This window comes from Ailuropoda melanoleuca, chromosome 2, assembly GCF_002007445.2.
Source record: "Ailuropoda melanoleuca isolate Jingjing chromosome 2, ASM200744v2, whole genome shotgun sequence".
Classification (NCBI taxonomy): Eukaryota; Metazoa; Chordata; class Mammalia; order Carnivora; family Ursidae; genus Ailuropoda; species Ailuropoda melanoleuca.
The window spans coordinates 149431855-149453684 of NC_048219.1; the positions used below are offsets into that span (position 1 = coordinate 149431855).

General features: G+C 37.2%; 1 protein-coding gene across 3 annotated transcripts in view; it reads right to left on the bottom strand.

Annotated features, from left to right (window-relative positions):
* The window catches only part of PDE1A (phosphodiesterase 1A), a 322509-nt gene that overhangs the window by 27096 nt on the left and 273583 nt on the right, over nucleotides 1-21830 (bottom strand). For all 3 annotated transcript variants that reach the window (XM_034654817.1, XM_034654816.1, XM_034654818.1), the window contains exons 9-12: nucleotides 20512-20637; nucleotides 16783-16884; nucleotides 16562-16682; nucleotides 1881-1962 (exon numbers count right to left, since the gene is read on the bottom strand). In XM_034654817.1, coding sequence (XP_034510708.1) covers nucleotides 1881-1962; nucleotides 16562-16682; nucleotides 16783-16884; nucleotides 20512-20637 — 431 coding nt within the window. The remainder of the gene's footprint in view (nucleotides 1-1880; nucleotides 1963-16561; nucleotides 16683-16782; nucleotides 16885-20511; nucleotides 20638-21830) is intronic.

The following is a 21830-nucleotide window of genomic DNA, read 5'->3' on the forward strand; positions in this document are numbered from 1 at the left end:
TAGTATTCAGTTTTATACTCTAGTTCACAATAAATTCAAATCTAACCAGAGTGAATATAATTTCCTCTCTCAGTGAGAGGGATCATTACTTTTCTGAAAGGTCTCCACTTGCTTGTTGAATTTATTACTCATCAACAAAAAATAATATCTAAGCTCCAAAGAAACAAAATAATTGAGGTTTCTTTCTCAGGCCACGGGAAGGCAACTGCTTTTTCCCTCTTATTTTATCAGTCAGAGCTTTCTGCCAGTGTGTTAATATTTCAAATTGCGGTTTCTTATTCTCTGGATGTAAAGTGTTAGTTCACAGCATGTGGGTGTGTTCTGTCAAATCAGTGAAGAGAACAGTAACATCTCTGGGAGAGAGCATTATTCCCACCACCTTGAGATGTCAGGATGAATAAAGACTTTAAAGTGACGCACAGAGAGAAGGGGGCACTGTCCTAGGGAGCCCATCCCCCCCGGTGTTTAGGTGGAGGAGGAGACACGTACTGTACACTCTGTACACACTTCAACACTGCGCGTCCCTGGAGAGGTGTGCCACTGGAAATCAAGTGCTTGTGGCCTCACACACACCTGGGAGCTATGGATGACCATCTGAATGTAAGAGAAAACTGGAGGGAGGCTTTTAAAGTGATACTGTGCCCAGAAATATCCACATTTGAAGAATATCCCATCCATCGGATACAAATAACTCACATTTCAAGTAATTGAATTAGTAATATTATACATTAGGGTTTTTTTTTTCTTTTTTTCTTTTAAGAGAGGGAGACAGGGTGGGGGAGTGGCAGAGGGAGAGAGAGAATCCCAAGCAGGCTCCACATCCGGCCACAAAGGGCTTGATCTCACAACCCTGAGATCAGGACCCCAGCTGAAATCAAGAGCCAGACTGAGCCACCCAGGTGCCCCTAAGGTGCATTTTTAATTCAAGAAAAGTTCAATACTTTTGTGTTTCAAATGATGCCTTCAGTTCAAAGCAACGTTAATTGGCCACCAGTGTGCTATTTCCAGGTCTGTCTGGTTTTAAATGGCTGGGATATGGAGACTCACAAATGACCCCTCACCTCCACTAACGGTAACTATATTATAGCAACAAGCCTCAGAAACCTCCCTTCTTTCCAGCTTGCCTGAGGAGGTTCTTAACCTGCCATACGCACACCTGCTAGACAATGGTAGGCACATGTGTTATGGTAGCTAGAAAATAGCTTTCGGAACTTGGATGGGAAGGGGCAAAGGTCAGAGCAAGAAGCTTTCTGACAGTTGGCCGCTGATTTGCAGGACTTGGTATGGAAGCAGCTAGAGAGGTTCGGTGGCAATCCTTATGTTTATTAATCTTACAGTTCAGTAATGAAGATGCTGGCTCTGGGAATAACTATTACAAATATTTGGACCATGCAGCATAGCAACATAGTTTTAAGAATGGGCTGAACTTGCTGGCTCATCTACTTATATCAAAAGAATTTTTTTCTGAAGGAATATAAGCTACTAAATTAAATATATATTGCAAACTTAGTGATAACACAGATATATTATATTTTCATTGAATTGTCCTACATACAAAGGATTAAATTACAGATTACAGTCATCAGCAACAAAACACAAAAAATATTGTCTCTTACGCAAGAAGAAAGTCCATTATTTATAAAAGGGTTACAAGTCAAATAACAATTACATTTACTAATACTGCTTGATTGAATTCATTTTGTGAGAATTTTTCAAAATTCTTATCATTTAACACCATATAGATTAGTCTAAAGATCAAATTTATTATGAATATGAAGGGAGATTTCCATGGATGTTGGCCCTTTGAACAGCATGGTTTATCTATTTGAAAACTGGCACGCCCACACCCACCCTCCATAACCACCGTTCCTGAGTAGTACCTATTTGTGACTGGGCCACCATCGTTGACTTCCGATCACAGAGTGGGGAAAAGGGAAGTCCTAATTCTGCTTCTTTATCTCCCTGTGGAAAGGAAAGCTCATTAGTACAGACTTGGGTTGGAGATGCTTAGATAATGAGCAGTCTCGATACAAACTCTAAAGAAAGCCGCATCTTTATTTTCTTAATCGGCACTGTGTTTTTATTTATTTAATTTTTATAAAACCAAAGATATAGTCCAAGTGGAGGTAATTTTACTCAGTCTCCTTTCGAGGACATATATGTTGCTGAAGAAAAAAAAAAGAGCATTTCCACGTGGAGACTCTGCTTTGGTATTACAACCCCTTGACTGTAAAGAGACAAACCTTTGCTCTTTGGAATTTTCTGCAGCTGCCATAAAATAGTCATCTCGGTGTGTTATTTGGCATTTAATTAACAATCAAGCTCGTGGATTTTTATGCTCTTTTTTTCCCCCAGATCTTCAGTATCAATACTTCATGATTGTACTGCTTTTTGAAATTAAACGTATATAAACATTTTGATACATCTTTTCACTTATTAACCAATTTTAATTGAATCTCCCATAGCAAATAATGAAGAATATCTTCAACATTCTTACATTCCATGTGCATCATTTTATTTTAATGTATTCTCAGAAAATTGGAATGTCAATGATTTTTATTATTTGATCTTATCTATAGTAGGTTAATTAAGCACATATGTTAAAGCATTCCATTTATGTTTGGGTTCCACATCACAAGAACTAATTCCGTTTTCATCTCCTAAAATGAAGGTGGCTGCTCTGGGCAAAATGTTCTCTTCACAAGGTTTATCAAACACCAAACATCGGTTCTTTCCTGTGCATTCAAGGGGATGCGCTTACAAAAGAAAGAAAAGCTACTTTACTTGCTTCTCTTCGCTTCCATTTTCTGGCTATTTGAAAGGATGCCTTGGACTCTATTTTCTCCTAAGCTATCGCTTGTATATCTTCATGGACTACACTGGCCTTGTGTAAGGCCACAACTTACGACACATGGTCAGGTTCTGAGATCAGAAGACAGAAGGGAGGGGCCTTCACTTTTGCTTTGTTGCGGAGCCCATGTAACCATGGTAACGATGGAGTGCCTGTCTGAGGAATTCTGAGTTTCCCCTCACTCCGCATTCTTGAACACCTTTTCTCATGATCTTTACAACAACATGTTGTATGTCAATATGTTTTATGGGCTTTACAATTTTTCATTGACAATGCTGTCTGACGCACTTCCTCTAAACCATGCCTCTGATTATAAGGAGCAGAAAGTTTGAAATCAGAATTGTTTGGGGGAAAATCTAGATATGGTCACCAGAGAAGTAGGCAAAGTAGCTGCAAACAGGTATATTTTACTATGTCATGACTTAGAGAAAATAGGGAGTAGAATTTCCGTGCTCCTTCCTTAGAGGATAACGACACCCATTCATTTGGTATTAACATTCACGTCCAGAACAAGGACTTATTCGTGCCATCAGCCTTGGAGCTGTAAGATACATGTGTGAATCCCTGCTGTTCGACTGTTTCTCTCTGTTACTTCTGACGTATCACAACCTTTGCTGAAATGAATTCTCTTCATATGTTACCTCACTTGCTAATTGGGGTTAACTCATACTAGGAATAAAGATATCCTAGTATCTACCTAGTAGGATTATCCTGAGGTTATCTAAGGTAATTCACAGGAAGCCTAATATTTGGTAAACAGTCATTAAATGTTAGTGGGTAAGAACCCCACTTCCTATAGGTGAAGAGGATTGAGAGCACACTATCCACGACGAGCACTGAGTCATGTACAGAAGTGTTGAATCGCTCTATTGCACACCTGAAGCTAATATAACATTGTATGTTAACTCTACTGGGATGAAAATTTAAAAAAAGAACCATCCTTCATTATAGCAAAGATACAAAGCTGTGAGGTGTTATGATGTCTAATGCATATCTTGGATGGTGTTAAACCACAGGAAAAAGGATTTGTGCTTAATTGAGCATGTGGTGGAGAGGCATTGCCCCCCCNGCCCCCCCCCCCCCCCCCCCCCCCGTTTTCTAGCACGGAATTGGTCTGACAGGATTCTACTTTGGAAAGATTGATTTGTCAGCAGTTTGGGGGATGACGAGAAGTGAACTGAAGATGACTCTTGGCCTTCACAACTGAATGAGAAGGAGTCTTTAGTGCTACTAATAAAAATAAGACAATATGAATGAGGGCTGGATTTGAAGACTATTATGGATTTGATTTTTAGAATATTGAGAATAAGGTACAAGAATAATATCATTGTTTATGTTAAAATATAAATAATAATATTGTTATTGTTAAAATAGAGATAAAGCTCCTCATGGACTTCATGGGAAATATGATATTGGAGATACTTATCTGATCTATGTGGATACGACTGATTGGTTTTATTGATCAGGGGCTGCTGTCTGGCATTTTAATAGCTATATTTTTCTACTATATAACAGAAGTTCTTTGTTTGATCTAAAAGTGATCATTTGGGCTGGAGGAAGACATTGTGATGATTTACCTTCCAGGAGCTAAATTTTATAGAATGCTAGATGGCAACATTTTCATACAGGACTTAGGCATTTGACAGATATATGTAGGGTCCACCTTCTCATATTTGGAGTGAGAAATTTTATATTCTATTTGCTTCTTGTATTCCATAATGGAATCAGGATATTAAATTTCCACTGCTAAAGCACATTAATTATTTTATTTATTTGTAACTACTTAAAGTGTTATTCTTTAGGGTGAATTAAGGCCATGAGTGCAAGATTAGTAGGGAGCCCTATAGCCAGACTCTGAGGACACCATAAACAAAATAGGACAAGGGGGGGGGGCACTACTAAAAGAGAGGGAAAGGTATGTAAAAAGAAAGTTGGATTCCCTGAGTATAAATTTGACAAACTGTAATTTTCCCTATCATATCCTTGAATAGGGAACATTTACTTTCCATCAAGATGAAATCAGGGGTCAAGGCAACAGACATTGTAAAAGTCAACTAGTTGTTCTTGGAGGATGTACTTTCATTTGAGGGCCCTGCCTTCAGGAGGCCAAAAATGTACTTTCAATCACAGAAGCCACACCACCACCAAACATACAGGAAGCTCCTAACCACAGACCCGGGGGCTACTGTAAGGCCAAGGGTAAATTCGAGGAGCCACTAATTTAACTGAGTAGAAGGGGAAGAAGCAATGTATTTATATGTGCACATACACGCACACCTCCCAAGGGCTAAAATATGGGATATGACAACAAGAGTACTGCGAGATTCATTTAGTTAATTGAATGCATGGAAACATTTTAGCTGTTGGCATCAATGTCATATGTTAGCATAAGTCTCATAAAGGTAAACTTGCTTTCCTTTAAACATAGTTGTTGGTAGTACAAACCCACTTGTTTTGGCCTTCACTTGTTCTGTTATGTATCTTTCTGAAGGGGATTTGAAAGTCACTTTTAAAAATCCAGAGACTGAGAAATATAAGATTCCATTGTTAAAAGCTCAGGTCCTAAATCAACTTATTATGATCTGAAAGGAATTTCATAGTTGAAGAGAAGAGGGACTGCTAGCAGGGACAATTTGATTTTATAATAGTCCATATTAACATATATGCTTTACTATCTTATGTTAAGGTCATTCAAGCAAAGACCGTCATTTCTGAACATTTTGGGATGATACAAATGCCTACCATTGCCCATCAAGAATCTTGTCAAAAAAAAAAAAAGAACCTGACACTTTCTTACTCTAACACAATCTGAAAAATGCAGATCATAGAAACATTCCAAATATCAGGATGCTATACCTATTCCAAGACTTGACCTTTTGTGTTGTGTGCATTTTAATCTCTATTTAGATATCTGAGTCACTGTTTCTCAGGCATTGAGAAGGACAGAGTTGCTAAATAGCCTTATGGAGCAGTTTCCCTCTACCTTGGATTTCAGATGTCAAAAATCACTGCGTGCTGGGAGCTTCATTATCAGTCACCTTTCTAGAAAAGTCAAGAAGATAGTGAACTTCAAAAACGTCTGGCCTCAATTTCATTAAATTCATTACTCTCATGGCTCTGTAAGGTATTCTTTGTCTGGTTTGAAATCAATAAAAGACAGGGATAATACAAGTCATGATACTATTTGAATATCTAGCAGTAATTTTGAAGAGTCTCCGGAATTTTTTAGAGACTTTTCTTAACACTGGTTTTTTAGAGTTCAAGTCATGGATGAAGCACCTTTATTCTGATATATTCTTTTCTAAATCAAGGAAAAATGTACGTATAAATCTTAAAAGCATAAATTATGAATGCATTTGTGTATTTAACACTGAATTAATATAGAAAACATTTCCATTACCTCCAGAAATTCCCTTAACTTTTTCCAGTGACTTTCACCTCCTACAGGCACCCATTGTTCAGATTTCAATCATCAGAGATTAATTTTGCCAGTTTTGAACTTCATATAAATGAAATCATCTAGTATGTATTTTTTGAGATTTATCATTGTTTGTATTATTAGTCCATTTTTTAATTGTTGCATGGTATTCCATTGTATGACTACACCATGATTTATTTATTCATTTCTATTTTTGATGTAAATTTGGACTGTTTCTTATATTAGGCTCTCATGAGCAATATTCTTATGACTACTCCACATTTGGTGAGTATAAGCACCCATTTTTCTGAGTTATATACCTATGGGTGGACATGCTGGGTCATAGGGGATATTAAGGTTCACTTTAGTGAATGTTAACCAGTAGTTTTCAGATGGGTTGTAATGATTTATACTTCTACCGGCAATGCCTCGACTTCCAACTGGAGTCCAGTTGCTCCACATCCTCAATTACACTTAATATTTTCAGTCCTTTCCATTTTAGCTATTATGGTGAGGACGTAGAGGCATCTCATTGTGCTTTAATGTGCAATTCTTCAATAAGCAATAATAATGAGAGTACTTGTATGTATTTATCACCCATTTATGTATTTTCTTTTATGAGATGTCTGATCAAATTAGACTGATTTTTTTAAATTACTGATTTGTAGAAGTTCTTCATGCAATCTGTGAACAGCCCTTGGACAAATATTTGTAGTACAAATATTTTCTCTCACTCTATGGCTTGTCTTAATGGTGTTTTTGGAAGAGAAGAAGCTTTAAAATTTGCTCTTCTCCACTTGACCAATTTTTTTTTTCTTTTTTTAGGCAGTGCTTTTTGTGTCTTCTCCAAGAAATATTTGGCTACCCCCAAGATTAGAGAGATATTCTCCTAAGTTTTCCTCTAGAAACTTTAGAGTCGGGTTTTATATTAAGGCTGGTGTCAATCTTGAATCAATATTTATATGAGGGACAAGATTCCTTTCCCGCCATATATTTAATAAGTATCATTCCATTGCTATTTACAAACTTTCCTTTCTCCATTTAACTGTTTCATTGCTTTGTAGAAAATCAAATGACCATGTAAGTATGGGATTACTATTTTATTTTATTAATCTATTTGCCTATCTTCATGTTAATAACACACTACTTTGACAACTCTAGCTTTCTACTAAGTCATGTGAAAAGGAGGTGTAAATTCTCCAACTTTCTCAGTCTTTTTCAAAATTGTTTTGGCCATTTTTAGATTCTTACATCTCCATGTTGATTTTAGGATCAGCTTTCTTTCAACTACTATAAAAAAGTCTGTTACAATTTTTGATGAAGCTTATGTTCAGTATATTAAACAATTTGGGAAGAATTGACATCTTAACATGTTAATCCATTAATGTGGTAAACCTTTCAATCTACATAGATGGGTCTTTAAAAATCTTCTATCAACGATATCCTGCGCTTTTCAGTATTTAGGTTTTATATGCATTTAATTAAATATATTCCCAAATATTTTTTTTTATTTTTATGCTATTATAAATCATATTGTATTGAAATTTTTATTTCCAAGTTGTTTGTTGCCAGCATACAAAACTGCAATTCATCCTACAACTCTGTTAAACTTATTTATCAGTTCTAGCAGCTTTTTAGAGATTCCTTAAAATTTTCTATGTAAAAGCTCATGTTTCAGCAAATAAAGACAGTTCTTTTTATTTCTATCCAATCTATACTTTTTTTCTTCTATTTATTGTAATGGCTAGAGCTTCAAATGCCATGTTGAAAGGAAGTGGTAAGAGAAGATATCTTGAACTTAGCATGAAAGTGTTCAATATTTCACCAGGAAGTATTATGAAAGCTATAGACACTTTTTACCATGTTGAGAGAGTTCCCCTATTTCTAGTTCTCAGAAAGTTTTTGTAATTAGTGTCTTTTGAATTTTGTCAAATTCCTTTTCTGCATCTATTGACATGACAGCAGGATTCTTTTTTTCTCTTAGTACAGTAAATTACTTTAAATGATTTTTTAATATTAAATCCACTCAGGTCATAATATGTACTCTTTTACTATATCATTGGATTGGATTTGCTAACATTTAAAGGAGTTCTCCACCTAGGTTCATGACAGATATGGGTGTGTAATTTTCTTTACTTGCAAAAACTTTGTCAGGCTTTGTCAGGGTTATACTGATAATTTTCCCTCTCACTCTGTGTTAAAACTGGAATTATTCCTTTCTGAAAAGCTTGAGAGAACTCACCATCTCTCAACTGAATTAAGAACTGAATGAGAATTAAGAATTGAAACCATCTAAGCCTGAATTTCTTTTCATGGAAAGAGTTTAAATTAACTAAATTATTTTAAATAGTTTTAAATAATAATATTTTAAATTAATTAAAATAAACATTTAAATTCAACATTTAAAAATAGATATATGAATATACAATTTATATTTTTTTCTTGTGTTTGTTTTGGTAATTTATCTTTCAAAGAATTTGATGATTTCTTTTTTTTAATAATAATATTTTTTTATGTTAGTCACCATACAGTACATCCCTGGCATTTGATGTAAAGTTCCATGATTCATTAGTTGCGAATAACACCCAGTGCACCATGCAATACGTGCCCTCCTTACTACCCATCACCAGTCTATCCCATTCCCCCACCCCCCTCCCCTCTGAAGCCCTCAGTTTGTTTCTCAGAGTCCATAGTCTCTCATGCTTCATTCCCCCTTCTGATTACCCCCTTTCTTTATCCCTTTCTTCTCCTACCAATCTTCCTAGTTCTTATGTTCCATAGATGAGAGAAACCATATGATAATTGTCTTTCTCTGCTTGACTTATTTCACTTAGCATTATCTCCTCCAGTGCCGTCCATGTTGCAGCAAATGTTGAGAAATCGTTCTTTCTGATAGCTGAGTAATATTCCATTGTATATATGGACCACAGCTTCTTAATCCAGTCATCTGTTGAAGGGCATCTCGGCTCCTTCCATGATTTGGCTATTGTGGACAATGCAGCTATGAACATTGGGGTGCATATGGCCCTTCTCTTTACTACGTCTGTATCTTTGGGGTAAACACCCAGTAGTGCAATGGCTGGGTCATAGGGTAGTTCAATTTTTAACTTTTTAAGGGACCTCCACACTGTTTTCCAGAGTGGCTGTACCAACTTGCATTCCCACCAACAATGTAGGAGGGATCCCCTTTCTCCACATCCTCTCCAACAATTGTTGTTTCTTGCCTTGTCTATCTTTGCCATTCTAACTGGCGTAAGGTGGTATCTCAGTGTGGTTTTGATTTGAATTTCCCTGATGGCTAATGATTTTGAACATTTTTTCATGTGTCTGTTAGCCATTTGTATGTCTTCATTGGAAAAGTGTCTGTTCATATCTTCTGCCCATTTTATGATTTGTTTATTTGTTTCTCGTGTATTGAGTTTGAGAAGTTCTTTGTAGATCTTGGATACCAGTCCTTTATCTGTGGTGTCCTTTGCAAATATATTCTCCCATTCCGTGGGCTGTCTCTTAGTTTTTTTGACTGTTTCCTTGGCTGTGCAGAAGCTCTTTATCCTGATAAAGTCCCATAAGTTCATTTTATCTTTTATTTCTCTTGCCTTTGGCGATGTGTCGTGAAAAAGGTTGCTCTGGCCGATGTCATAGAAGTTGTTGCCTATGTTCTCCTCTAGAATTTTGATGGATTCCTGTCTCACATTGAGGTCTTTCATCCATTTGGAGTTTATTTTTGTGTATGGTGTGAGAGAGTGGTCAAGTTTCATTCTTTTGCATGTAGCTGTCCAATTTTCCCAGCACCATTTATTGAAGAGACTGTCTTTTTTCCACCGGATGTTTTTTCCTGCTTTATCAAAGATTAGTTGCCCAAAGAGCCGAGGGTCCATTTCTGGGTTCTCTATTCTGTTCCATTGGTCGATGTGTCTGTTTTTGTGCCAGTACCATGCTGTCTTTGTGATCACAGCTTTGTAGTACAGCTCGAAATCCGGCATTGTGATGCCCCCAGCTTTGTTTTTCCTTTTCAACAGTTCCTTGGAGATTCGGGGCCTTTTCTGGTTCCATACAAATTTAAGGACTATTTGTTCCAGTTCTTTGAAAAATGTCCTCGGTATTTTGATCGGGATAGCATTGAAAGTGTAGATTGCTCTGGGTAGTATGGACATTTTAACTATGTTAATTCTTCCAATCCATGAGCATGGAATATTTTTCCATCTTTTTATGTCTTCCTCAATATCTTTCAAAAGTGATCTATAGTTTCTAGGATATAGGTCCTTTACGTCTCTGGTTAAGTTAATTCCAAGGTAACGTATGGTTTTTGGTGTTATTGTAAATGGGATGGATTCCCTAATTTCTCTTTCTTCAGTCTCGTTATTCGTGTATAGAAATGCAACTGATTTCTGGGCATTGATTTTGTATCCTGCCACCTTACTGAATTGTTCTATAACTTCTAATAGTTTGGGAGTGGATTCCTTTGGGTTTTCCATATAGAGTATCATGTCATCTGCAAAGAGAGACAGTTTGACTTCTTCTTTGCCGATTTGGATACCTTTGATCCCTTTTTGTCTTCTGATTGCTGTTGCAAGGACTTCTAGTACTATGTTGAATAATAGTGGCGAGAGTGGGCATCCTTGTCGTGTTCCTGATCTTAAGGGAAAGGCTTCCAGCTTTTCCCCATTGAGAATAATGCTTGCAGTAGGCTTTTCATAGATGGCTTTTATGAGATTGAGAAATGTACCCTCTATTCCTACACTCTGAAGGGTTTTAATCAGGAAAGGATGCTGTATTTTGTCAAATGCTTTTTCTGCATCAATTGAGAGGATCATATGGTTCTTGAGTCTTTTCTTGTTGATATGATGTATCACATTGATTGATTTGCGAGTGTTGAACCATGCTTGCATCCCAGGTATGAATCCCACTTGGTCATGATGGATAATCCTTTTAATGTACTGTTGGATTCTATTAGCAAGGATCTTGTTGAGGATTTTGGCATCCATATTCATTAGAGAAATCGGTCTGTAATTCTCCTTTTTGAGGGGGTCTTTGCCTGGTTTGGGGATCAAGGTAATATTAGCCTCATAGAATGAGTTTGGTAGCTTTCCTTCTGTTTCTATTTTTTGAAATAGCTTTAGGAGAATAGGTATTATTTCTTCTTTGAATGTTTGGTAGAATTCCCCAGGAAAACCGTCTGGGCCTGGAGTTTTATTATTTGGAAGGTTGTTTATCACTGACTCAATTTCTTCATAGTTAATTGGCCTATTTAAGAAATCTATTTCTTCCTGTTTCAGTCTTGGTAGTTTATAGGTTTCCAGGAAGGCCTCCATCTCTTCCAGATTGTTTAGTTTTTTGGCATATAGCTGTTGATAAAAGTTTCTAATAATCCTTGCAATTTCAATGGTGCTGGTCGTGACCTCTCCCTTTTCAGTCATAATTTTAATAATCTCAGTCCTTTCTCTTTGTTTTTGGACAAGTTTTGCCAGTGGTCTATCAATTTTATGGATTCTCTCAAAGAACCAGCTTCTAGTCCTGTTGATCTGCTCTACTGTGGTTCTGGTTTCTAATTCATTGATTTCTGCTCTAATCTTGGTCAACTCCTTCCTTGTCAGTGGGTTAGGCCTGTCCCTCTGTTGCTGTTCCAGTTTCTTGAGGTGAGAATATAGAAACTGCATTTTAGATTTTTCTATTCTTTTGAGTGAGGCTTGGATGGCTATGTATTTCCCCCTTAGGACTGCCTTTGCAGTATCCCATAGGTTTTGGACCGTTGTGTATTCATTCTCGTTGGTCTCCATAAATTGTTTAATTTGTTTTTTGATTTCCTGGTTTATCGAGTCATTCTTGAGCAGGATGGTTCTTAGCCTCCAAGTGTTTGAGTTTCTTCCAGGTTTTTCCTTGTGGTTGAGTTCCAATTTCAGAGCGTTGTGGTCTGAGAATATGCAGGGGATAATTTCAATCTTTTGGTATTGGCTGAGACCTGTTTTGTGTCCCAGAGCATGATCTATTCTTGAGAATGTTCCATGGGCATTTGAATAGAATGAGTATTCTTTGGTTCTGGGGTGTAGTGTTCTATATATATCTATGAGGTCCAACTCGTCGAGTATGGCATTCAAAGCCTTTGATTCTTTGCTTAGTTTTTGCCAGGGTGTTCTGTCTATTTCTGATAGTGGGGTGTTGAGGTCCCCTACTATTACTGTGTTCTTATCTATATGTCTCTTTATTTTGGTTAAGAGTTGGCTTGTGTATCTTGCTGCTCCCCTGTTGGGGGCATATATATTAATAATTGTCATATCCACTTGTTGAATACTTCCTTTAAGAATAATATAGTGCCCTTCTGTATCTCTCTCTATGGCCTCTAGTTTAAAATCCAGTCTATCTGATATGAGAATTGCTACTCCAGCTTTCTTTTGAGGTCCATTTGCGTGGAAGATGGTACTCCATCCCCTTACTCTAAGTCTGAATGCATCTTTGGGTTCAAAATGAGTCTCTTGTAGACAGCAAATGGATGGGTCATGTCTTTTTATCCAATCTGCAACCCTGTGGCATTTTATGGGAGCATTTAGGCCATTTACATTGAGAGTGATTATTGAGAGATATGCTTTTAATGATACCATGTTGCCTGTAAAGTCTTTGTTTCTATAGACTGTGACTTTCTATTCTGTATCACTCTTGGGACCTTTTTACTTTTATAGAACCCCCCTTAATATCTCCCATAGGGCTGGGTTCATCGTTATGAAATTGGTCAGTGACTGGCGATTCTGGAAGGTCCTTATCTCTCCATCAGTTCTGAATGACAGCCTTGCTGGATAAAGGATCCTTGGCTGCATGTTTTTCTCTGAAAGAGCTTTAAAAATGCCCCCCCCCCAACCCTTTCTCTCATTCCAGGTCTGTGTTGACAGGTCTGATGTAATTCTGATACCTTTGCCTTGGTACGTGAGAAATTTCTTTGCCCTGGCTGCTTTCAATACTGTATCCTTGGATCTAATATTTGTGAATTGCACTATGACGTGATGTGGTGTAGGTTTGTCGTGGTTGAGCTTGGGAGGGTTCCTCTCTGCCTCTTGGACACGAATGCTTGTTTCCTTTGCTAGATTAGGGAAGTTTTCAGCTACAATTTGTTCAAATATCTCTTCAAGACCTCTGTTTTTCTCCACCCCCTCGGGGATGCCGCTGATTCTGACACTGGAACATTTCATTGAGTCAGTAATCTCCTGTAACCTACATTCTTGAGATTGGATTTTTTTGAGCCAAGTTTCTGTTTTAACTTTCTCTTCTACTAACCCATCCTCCAGTTCACTAATTCGTTCTTCTGCCTCATTTGCCCAGGCCATCATAGCATCTATTTTTGACTGCATTTGATTCATAGGATTTTTAATTTCTGCCAGATTTGCTCTCATTTCCACCCTTAAAGATTCTATATTCTCGTTAATATTTTCGTTAATATTTTTTTCAAGTCTACACATCATCTTGGCCATTGTTACTCTGAACTCCATTTCTGATATATTGGTTATATCCATATCCATTAGTTCTGTGGCAGAGGCCACAGACTCATTGCCTTTTCATTGCTGGGGGGGATTTCTTCTTCTCGTCATTCTGATGAGGAGAGGTTGTGGGGTTGTCCAGAGCCCAAATTATTGACCAGGACCCATGCAGTGTGCACTTGTTTTTTTTAGGGACCTTAGAGATGTTGGCTTCTTGATTTCTCAGCCTGCCTTCTAGGGGAGGGGCCTGCTGTGCTGATACTCAGGCAACTCTGTTTGGGTAGAGTCTCCCTGTCCCCTGCGAGGGGGGTTGGGGATGGGCACACTGTGAGCCGGTTATTTCCAGGCTTTTGTTCTCTGGTGGCTTTCCCTGGCGGTTTGCTGTGCCTCTTCTGAGAGTCAGAGCAGCAGCGGCCGAATCCCAGACCCTGTCTCAGAACAGAGAGATCACAGTCCGCTCTCCACTGAGCTCTTCTGGCCTATTTAACTCTGTTTCTGGTGGTGCTGCTAAACCCTACAGCATCCCGGGATGTGCACCCCACACCCGGCGTCCCAGCCCTCACTTCCAGGGCTGGTACGTCTCTGTCCTTTGTGTTTCTAACACCGCCAGCCCCCAGCTGCCAGCCACCCCTGCGCGCTCAGTAGCTCCATTTCAGTGAGGTTTGTGCACTCCGGAGCTCCGGTTTTCAGACTGGTCGCGCGCGTTCCCTGGCTCATGGTCTCAGTCTGTTCTCTCGCGGGTGCCAGTCCGCGAGTCAGCCTGGTCCCCAGTGCAGGTGGCTACCGCTTCCCAGAGCCCAAACATGGAGGCTCCCTCCCCCTTCCGTTTATCTTCCGATATCTGTCTGCAGATTCACGGCTCCCCATTTCGTACCTCAATACTCAGCATTGGAGATGTTCATTTGTAGAGATCCAGATGTATCTTCCTGCGTCTCAGGCTGAATCCGTGGGTGTTCAGGATGGTCTGGTAGATATTCAGCTCGACTCAGGGGACCAGCTGAAAAAGGGGACCCCTACTCCTCTACCATCTTAACTCCACTCCTGATGATTTCTTCTAAGTTGTCAAATGTATTGGCATAAATTGTGCATAATATTCCTTATTCTTTTGCTATATGTAGTGTCCATAATGATAACTTCTCTTTTACTTCTAGTTTGTGTTTTTTTCTCTTTTTAAACTTGCTAATAATTTTATTATTTTTTTTCAAAGAACCAACTATTTCTTTGTTAATTTTTGCTATTGTTTGTCTTTGTTCTATTTCACTGATTTCTGCTTTTATTTTTGTTACTTCCTTCAGTCAACTTTGTATTTGTTACTTCCTTTGATCAACTTTGTATTTGTTACTTCTTTCGATCAACTAGGTTTAATTTTCCTAACTTCCAGCTTATTTAGGTGAAACACAGGTGATTGATATATATTTTTGTTCTTTTCTATATAAGCATTTAAAGCTATAAAATTTCCTCTAAGCAATGATTTAGCTGCCTCTGACAGAATTTCACAGGTTGGGTTTTCATGATCATTTAAAATATTTAAAATTTTTTTCTTAACTTTAGCAAAGTCATTTTATCTCTTCATATTTCTGTTTTTTCATCTCTCATATGAGAAAGCTGTTCTTAAAGATCTCTAAGTCCTCTTTAGATTTACCATTTTCTGGTTAATATTTGGTTGAGTACATGAAATTATAATTTTTATTTGGCCATAGAGCACAGCTGCCCTGTAGAACTGGATAGGTTTTAACATTTGTGGTGGTTTTTTTTTTTTTTTGGTTGGTTGGTTGATTTTTGCTACAAAACATATTAAAATATATTTAAAGTATTTTTAGTATGAAAATACTTAAACTCGGAAGATGCTACTCAGTAACTTTTTCTAGCATTAATAGCACTCCATGCTATTTTAAAGTGAAACCATATATCATAGTCATTGACAATGGGAAACAGAAACCAGAGTCCTCCAAATAGAGCATATTCGGTCTTCATATCTTCAGAATAGGTATGATGTCAATTGGCTATTCCTTTTTGTATTCTTTGTAATTAAACTATAACCATAAATATAGTGCTTTCTTGAGTTCTTTGAGTCACTGTAACAAATTGTCAAACCTGAGGAGGGTCATGGGAACCCCTGAATTTATAACTGGTGGTCAGAAGGGCTGGTGTCCTAAGGCCCCACTTGAGGTTGGCATCTTGAAGTAAAGCCATTCTTATGGAAGACCGAGCCTTTAAGTTTGGGAACTGATGCTAACTCTCGGTGGTTAGCATCACAATTGTATTGTGGTACCTCAGTTGGGAGTAGAAACATAACACGGATCCCATTTAGAAAAAAAAAAGTATACTTGTGGTAGAGACCACTGGCCATTCCCCATGTCCAAGCTTGCTTTTTCATATAACACTCTAGTTTTTACCTGGCACATGTCCAACAAGAAACTACATTTCTCAGCCTCCCTTGCAACTGTGCATATATGACTAAATTTTAACCAACAAGATGTATACAGCAGTGCTATATATCCTCCCCTTTCCCATTTTATGATGAAAGATATTTGCCATCTCTACTCTAGCATTTTACCTCTTAACAGCAAACAACAATGCTAATTTCTTCCTTTCTTTCCTAAGCGTAGCATCTGAGATCCAAGACTTGACTCTCTTTAAAACATATATTATACTACATAGGATTATGAAATACATTGATCTGAAAGATCAATGAATTCTGCTTAAAGCCCTAAGAATGTGTGGCCAGTTGATAACAGTAAGACAAGTCCTGGATTCTGTATAAAAAAAGGTGCATGTCAATACGCCTAGTCACTATTTCTGTATTTTCACATATTGTGAAAGAAGCACCTGTAGGAAAAACTCCTCCATCAGGGCCATGGTCCAGCGGTGGTGCAGCTGCCAGGATTTGGCTGGGTGGCTGATGTCTGCTGCATGGAGAATCAGGGACATGGTTTTGGCTTTGTCAATCCTGTCAAACCAAGGACATGTTCAAATTATCAGAACCAAGTAACAGTCTTTCCTGAGTCTAAGCCCACGGAACTTTAACATGACGGAAGAAAATAACCTACCCTTCAGGCTGTTGCAAACTGTTTCTTATATTTTTAATTTGCTGGAAGTGACCTGACATGTCTGTAGACAAAACCATTTCAATCACTAGGTTCCGAAGATCCCTGTGGAGTCATCAAAAGAAGAAAGGTTCATTTGGCCTCTGATCATTCTCAAGTAAAACATTTCTTTAAGTATTACTAATTAAATTTTATTTTTCTTTATGGATATGAGCACAAAAATGCTATTTTTTAAATGTAAAAGTGCTCACAAACTTTGACATTATTTCACCCTTTAACTCTTATGGCTTTAGGAAGTTGCTAGGACAGTGATCTGTGAATGATGCTGTTTATCATCTCCCATTAAAGAACTGGATGTTTCCCCCATGCACACCCACAACCCTCTCCTACTCATAATTCCTAAATACTACTTTTCTATCTGAAAGGATCCTGACCAACTTAAAAAAATAATTGTAAATGCAGGATTTGTTATTATTAAAACCACCACCATGTATTCAGGATTTATTCAATACAAGCAGTATGCTAGGTGCTTTCATATGAGGAGCTATTATGATTTCACACCAGAGGAGACTGAGTTTTGCCCAGTCACACAGGCAGCTGGTAGATGGCAGAGATAAAATTCAACCCCAAGAGTTCCCACTCCTAAAGCTGATACTTGGACCACTTCCCTGTGCCAACCTTCTATCATAAGAACCCCAGAGAAGACAAGATGCTAAAGTGGCTGGGGATTCTCCATTTCAGCTTTTGGGACCCTGACTCTACAATATATTGTAGACAGAGCTATTGGTACTATTGAAATTTTAATCAAATTTTAATCTGAGCTATACAGTGACCATATCACAAAACCTGTGCATGAATAACATATTCTCACACTAAGTAGGAAATTAATCACCTTAGCAAAAGCTTGCATGTTCTACAAGTCATTGCTTGCTTAGTACAGATAGGTAAAAAGGTCACTTACACTGGAAATCATATTTTATTTTCATTCTGTGGCATGGCCAATAGAATAAGCTAAATGAAAGGTGTGTGGTAAAGTTGAATTATAATCTGTGTCGAAGATATTTAATCTAAAGTTTGTATGACTGAATGATTTGTTTTTAAAACAACCACATATTAGAGGTGCTTGCTGAAAATTATGGGTGCTCAATTCAAATGGATTTTTAGATGGGCACTGTGAGAAATCAATATTCTGATTACTGTTGATGATATTGGATAGTTTGCTTAGAATACTTTTACCCAAATATTAAAGGAATGGAAACTAAAAGTAGTCAATAAAATTATTCTTTTTTTTTAAGATTTTATTTATTTATTTGACAGACAGAACAGCATGAAAGACAGCATGAGCAGGGTGAGGGGCAGAGGGAGAAGAAGACTCCCCACTGAGCAGGGAGCCTGATGAGGGGCTGGACCAATCCCTGGACTTCGGGATCATGACCTGAGTGGAGGGCAGACACTTAGCCAACTGAGCCACCCAGGTGCCCCTAAAATTATTCTTAGTTACATTTTGTCTCTGGAATTATGAAAAGACCCATATTACAATAGCAACTGAATTCAAAATATTCATACTAAGGAAAAATGAGACAAAAGTTTTTATGAAATCTATAAAATTTAGCACATTGTACTTTGCAAATAAGTGATTAGTAAATGCTAGATATTATCAATAATCAACTAATAATCTATCGATAAGCTAGGCAAAATAGTACACAAGGGAAATTATTTTATTTATAAATCTTCCTTACCAAAATTTTTAAATTATTGCATTTATGTTTACTAAAGTTACTTCAAGAAATAAATAGGTATGCAAGCAGAAAACCCTCAAATCTCTAAAAAACTATTCATATTTTAATTTGTGGTAACATGTTATCAACTTTATATTAGCAAATGTATCTTCTGTAGCTTTTTAGAAACAATGTTGGATCTATTAAATTCCACAATCTATATGATATTATAGCATTTGTTAAAATAATTCTATAAAAATATTCAATTAGGATGATTCTGAGAAGTTACTGTACAGAAATTTATAAAATGTTACAGGAATGAATTATTAGAATAATAAAGATGTTAAAGAACAAAAATGTAGTAGAAAAAAATCACACTGAAACAGCAACAGAATCAACTTTGAGAAGGAAAAAGGTTAATTCAAAGGGATAATTGTAAAAATAAATAATATAAATGCAATCTCTGGATATAATAATCACTGGTGAAAAATTAAATTAATACTCTAAATGTAAATAATCATCTCTTGGACCACAGGAAATGCCTCCAAACTTATCTCCCTATGCCTACCTTTGCTCTTCTATTCTCCACATAACCCAGGAGTGGTAGCTTTAAAATCCTTTTACAATTAGATGCTGGCCTTCTTAGCTGGAAACCCAACTGGGTTTGCAAAATAAAATGAAAGGCTCAAACCATTTTCCCAAAACAAAGTGCCTCCTTCCACCCACATTAGATCTGCTTCTATAGTTGCAAAAGTGAGCCCATATTTTTTACACAGTTTCAAAAATGGCCTTGAAAAACCAGAAAGTATTCAGAAAAGTAACCATCAGAAATTAAGGCTTGTTTTAAATCTTGAATTAATCATTTATTCATTCATTTTTTTTAGAGATTTTATTTATTTATTTGACAGAGAGCACAACCAGGGGGACCAGAGGGAGAGGGAGAAGCAGACTCCCCATGGAGCAGGGAGCCCCATGCCCAACTCCATCCCAAAACTCTGAGATCAGGACCGGAGCCCAAGGCAGACACCCAACTGACTAAGCCACCCAGGCTCCCCATCATTCATTTATTTTGAGGCAGTTCTTGATCCCAAGGCACTTCTTTTATTTTACCTCGATTTAAAGAAAAAATGAAAACCTCTGATATTTAAATGGGAAACTTTTTGGCCCATTAACTAACTTTTAACAAAATCTTTGTTAAAGATAAGGCTTTTTTTTTTTTTAAAGTATAAGTAGGTCTCATTGACTAGTAGGGATATCCAGACATATTTGCACTAAAAATTTCTATGTTTTATCAGAAATTCATATTTAACTGGACATCCCTTATTTTTATTTGCTAAATCTGGCAGCCCTATAGTCAAATGAAGGGGCTGATGATGACCAAAGGATCAAGAAAAAGGAAAAGTTATGCTGAGTTATAGGGGTGGGTACATATTGTTATTTTCGTTTACATGGCAACAAGTATCACTGATCCATGATTTTTTTTTTCTTTCTAAGCAGATGGATGCCTTGGAGAAACAGGTAAGATTTCCCTCTGCCTCAGAGTCATTTTAGTATATTATATTTGTAATTTTTTCCTTCAAATGGTGAATTTTTTTATTTTTTAAAAAAGTTAAACTCCACATATAGAAAAGTGATATATGAAGTAATCCATATTACACTAAGATTTTGAATTTATTTAGGACCATGTATTGGTACAATTAAGCAGAGCTCCATTCCAGAGAGTACATCATTATGTATCCTAAAGTACGTGTTGTGTGGTATGCAGTCTTGTGATTGGCTTTGATGTATACAGGTGTGGAATTAGCCTGGAAAATAGTTCAACTCCACCCAGCAGAGCCTGGCTCCTGAACCACATCTTCTAGGTACTAATCCTCCTCAGAGTCATCCAGTCAAGGGGAATTTTTATAATATGAGTAAGGGATTGAATTTCTTCTGTTTTTTTTTTCACTTTAAATCACATAATTTAGCTTTTTCCTGAAATTAAATTTCCTCTGGGGCTTTCTTTGAAACTCACCTCCAGTCATCTTTGGATAAATTTATCAAAACATTCATTTCTTCTTCTTGCATAAGTCGATAAGCGGCACTCACATGGTGATTCTCAAGGACAGAGCGATCATTATACAAAAGGGCAACATCTGACCTAAGAATTAAAAACAAAACGTCCAGTAGAGGATTTCTTTTAGACTTCATGAATGTTTGCTAAAAATACCCAAGTCACAAGAATCTTCTCATCAAATAAGAATTCTGTAATCGAACACCTAAATTTATGGAAGTACGTAGTTTCTTTTTTTATAACCATATGATAGCTTTAAAAATACAGACTTTATTTTTTACAGCGGTTGTAGGTTCACAGCAAAATTGAGCAGAAGGTATAGAGATTTCCCATATACCCCGACACCCCAGACATGTAAAACCTCCCCCTCATTATCAACATCCCCCACCAGATACTTTGCTTATAATTTATAGGTCTACATTGAATATCATTATCACCCAAAATCCATAGTTTACATTAGAATTCACTCTTGGTGTTGCACATCCTGTGCGTTTGGACAGATGTACAATGACATGCATCCACCATTCTGGCATTACACTGAGTATTTTCACTCCCATAGAAATCCTCTGTGCTCGGTCTGTTCATCCCTCCCATGCCTGTAACCCCTGGCAACCACTGATCTTTTTGTTGTCTCCACAGTTTTGGCTTTTGCAGAATGTCATATATTTAAAATCATATAGTATGTAACCCTTTCAGACTGGATTCTTGCACTTCGTAATATGCATGTAAGATTCCTCCATGTCTTTTTGTGGCTTAATAGCTCGATTCTTTTGAACACTGAGTAATAGTCCATTGTCTGGATCTATCACAATTTATCCTTTCACCTACTGAAGGATTTCTCAGTTGCTTCCAAGTTTTGGCCATTATGAATAAAGCTGCTATAAATATCCATGTTCAGGTTTTTGTGTGGAAATAATTTTTCAGCTCCTTTGGGTAAATACCAAGGAATTCGACTGCTGGATTGTATGGTAAGAATATGTTTCATTTTGTGAGAAACTGCCAAACTGTCTTCCCAAATGGCTGTACCATTTTGCATTCCCACTACAATGCAGGAGAAGCCCAGTGGCTACACATCCTCACCAACAATTGTTGTCGTCAGTGTTCCAGATTTTAGCCATTGTAATAGATGTGTAGTGATATCTCATTGTTGTAACTGGCATTTGCCTAACGACATATAATGTGGAACACCTTTTCATATGCTAATTTTCCATCTGTATATCTTCTTTGTGTGGTGTCTGTTGAAGCACATTTTTAATGTGGAGTCTAAAGAGTTTTTTGTT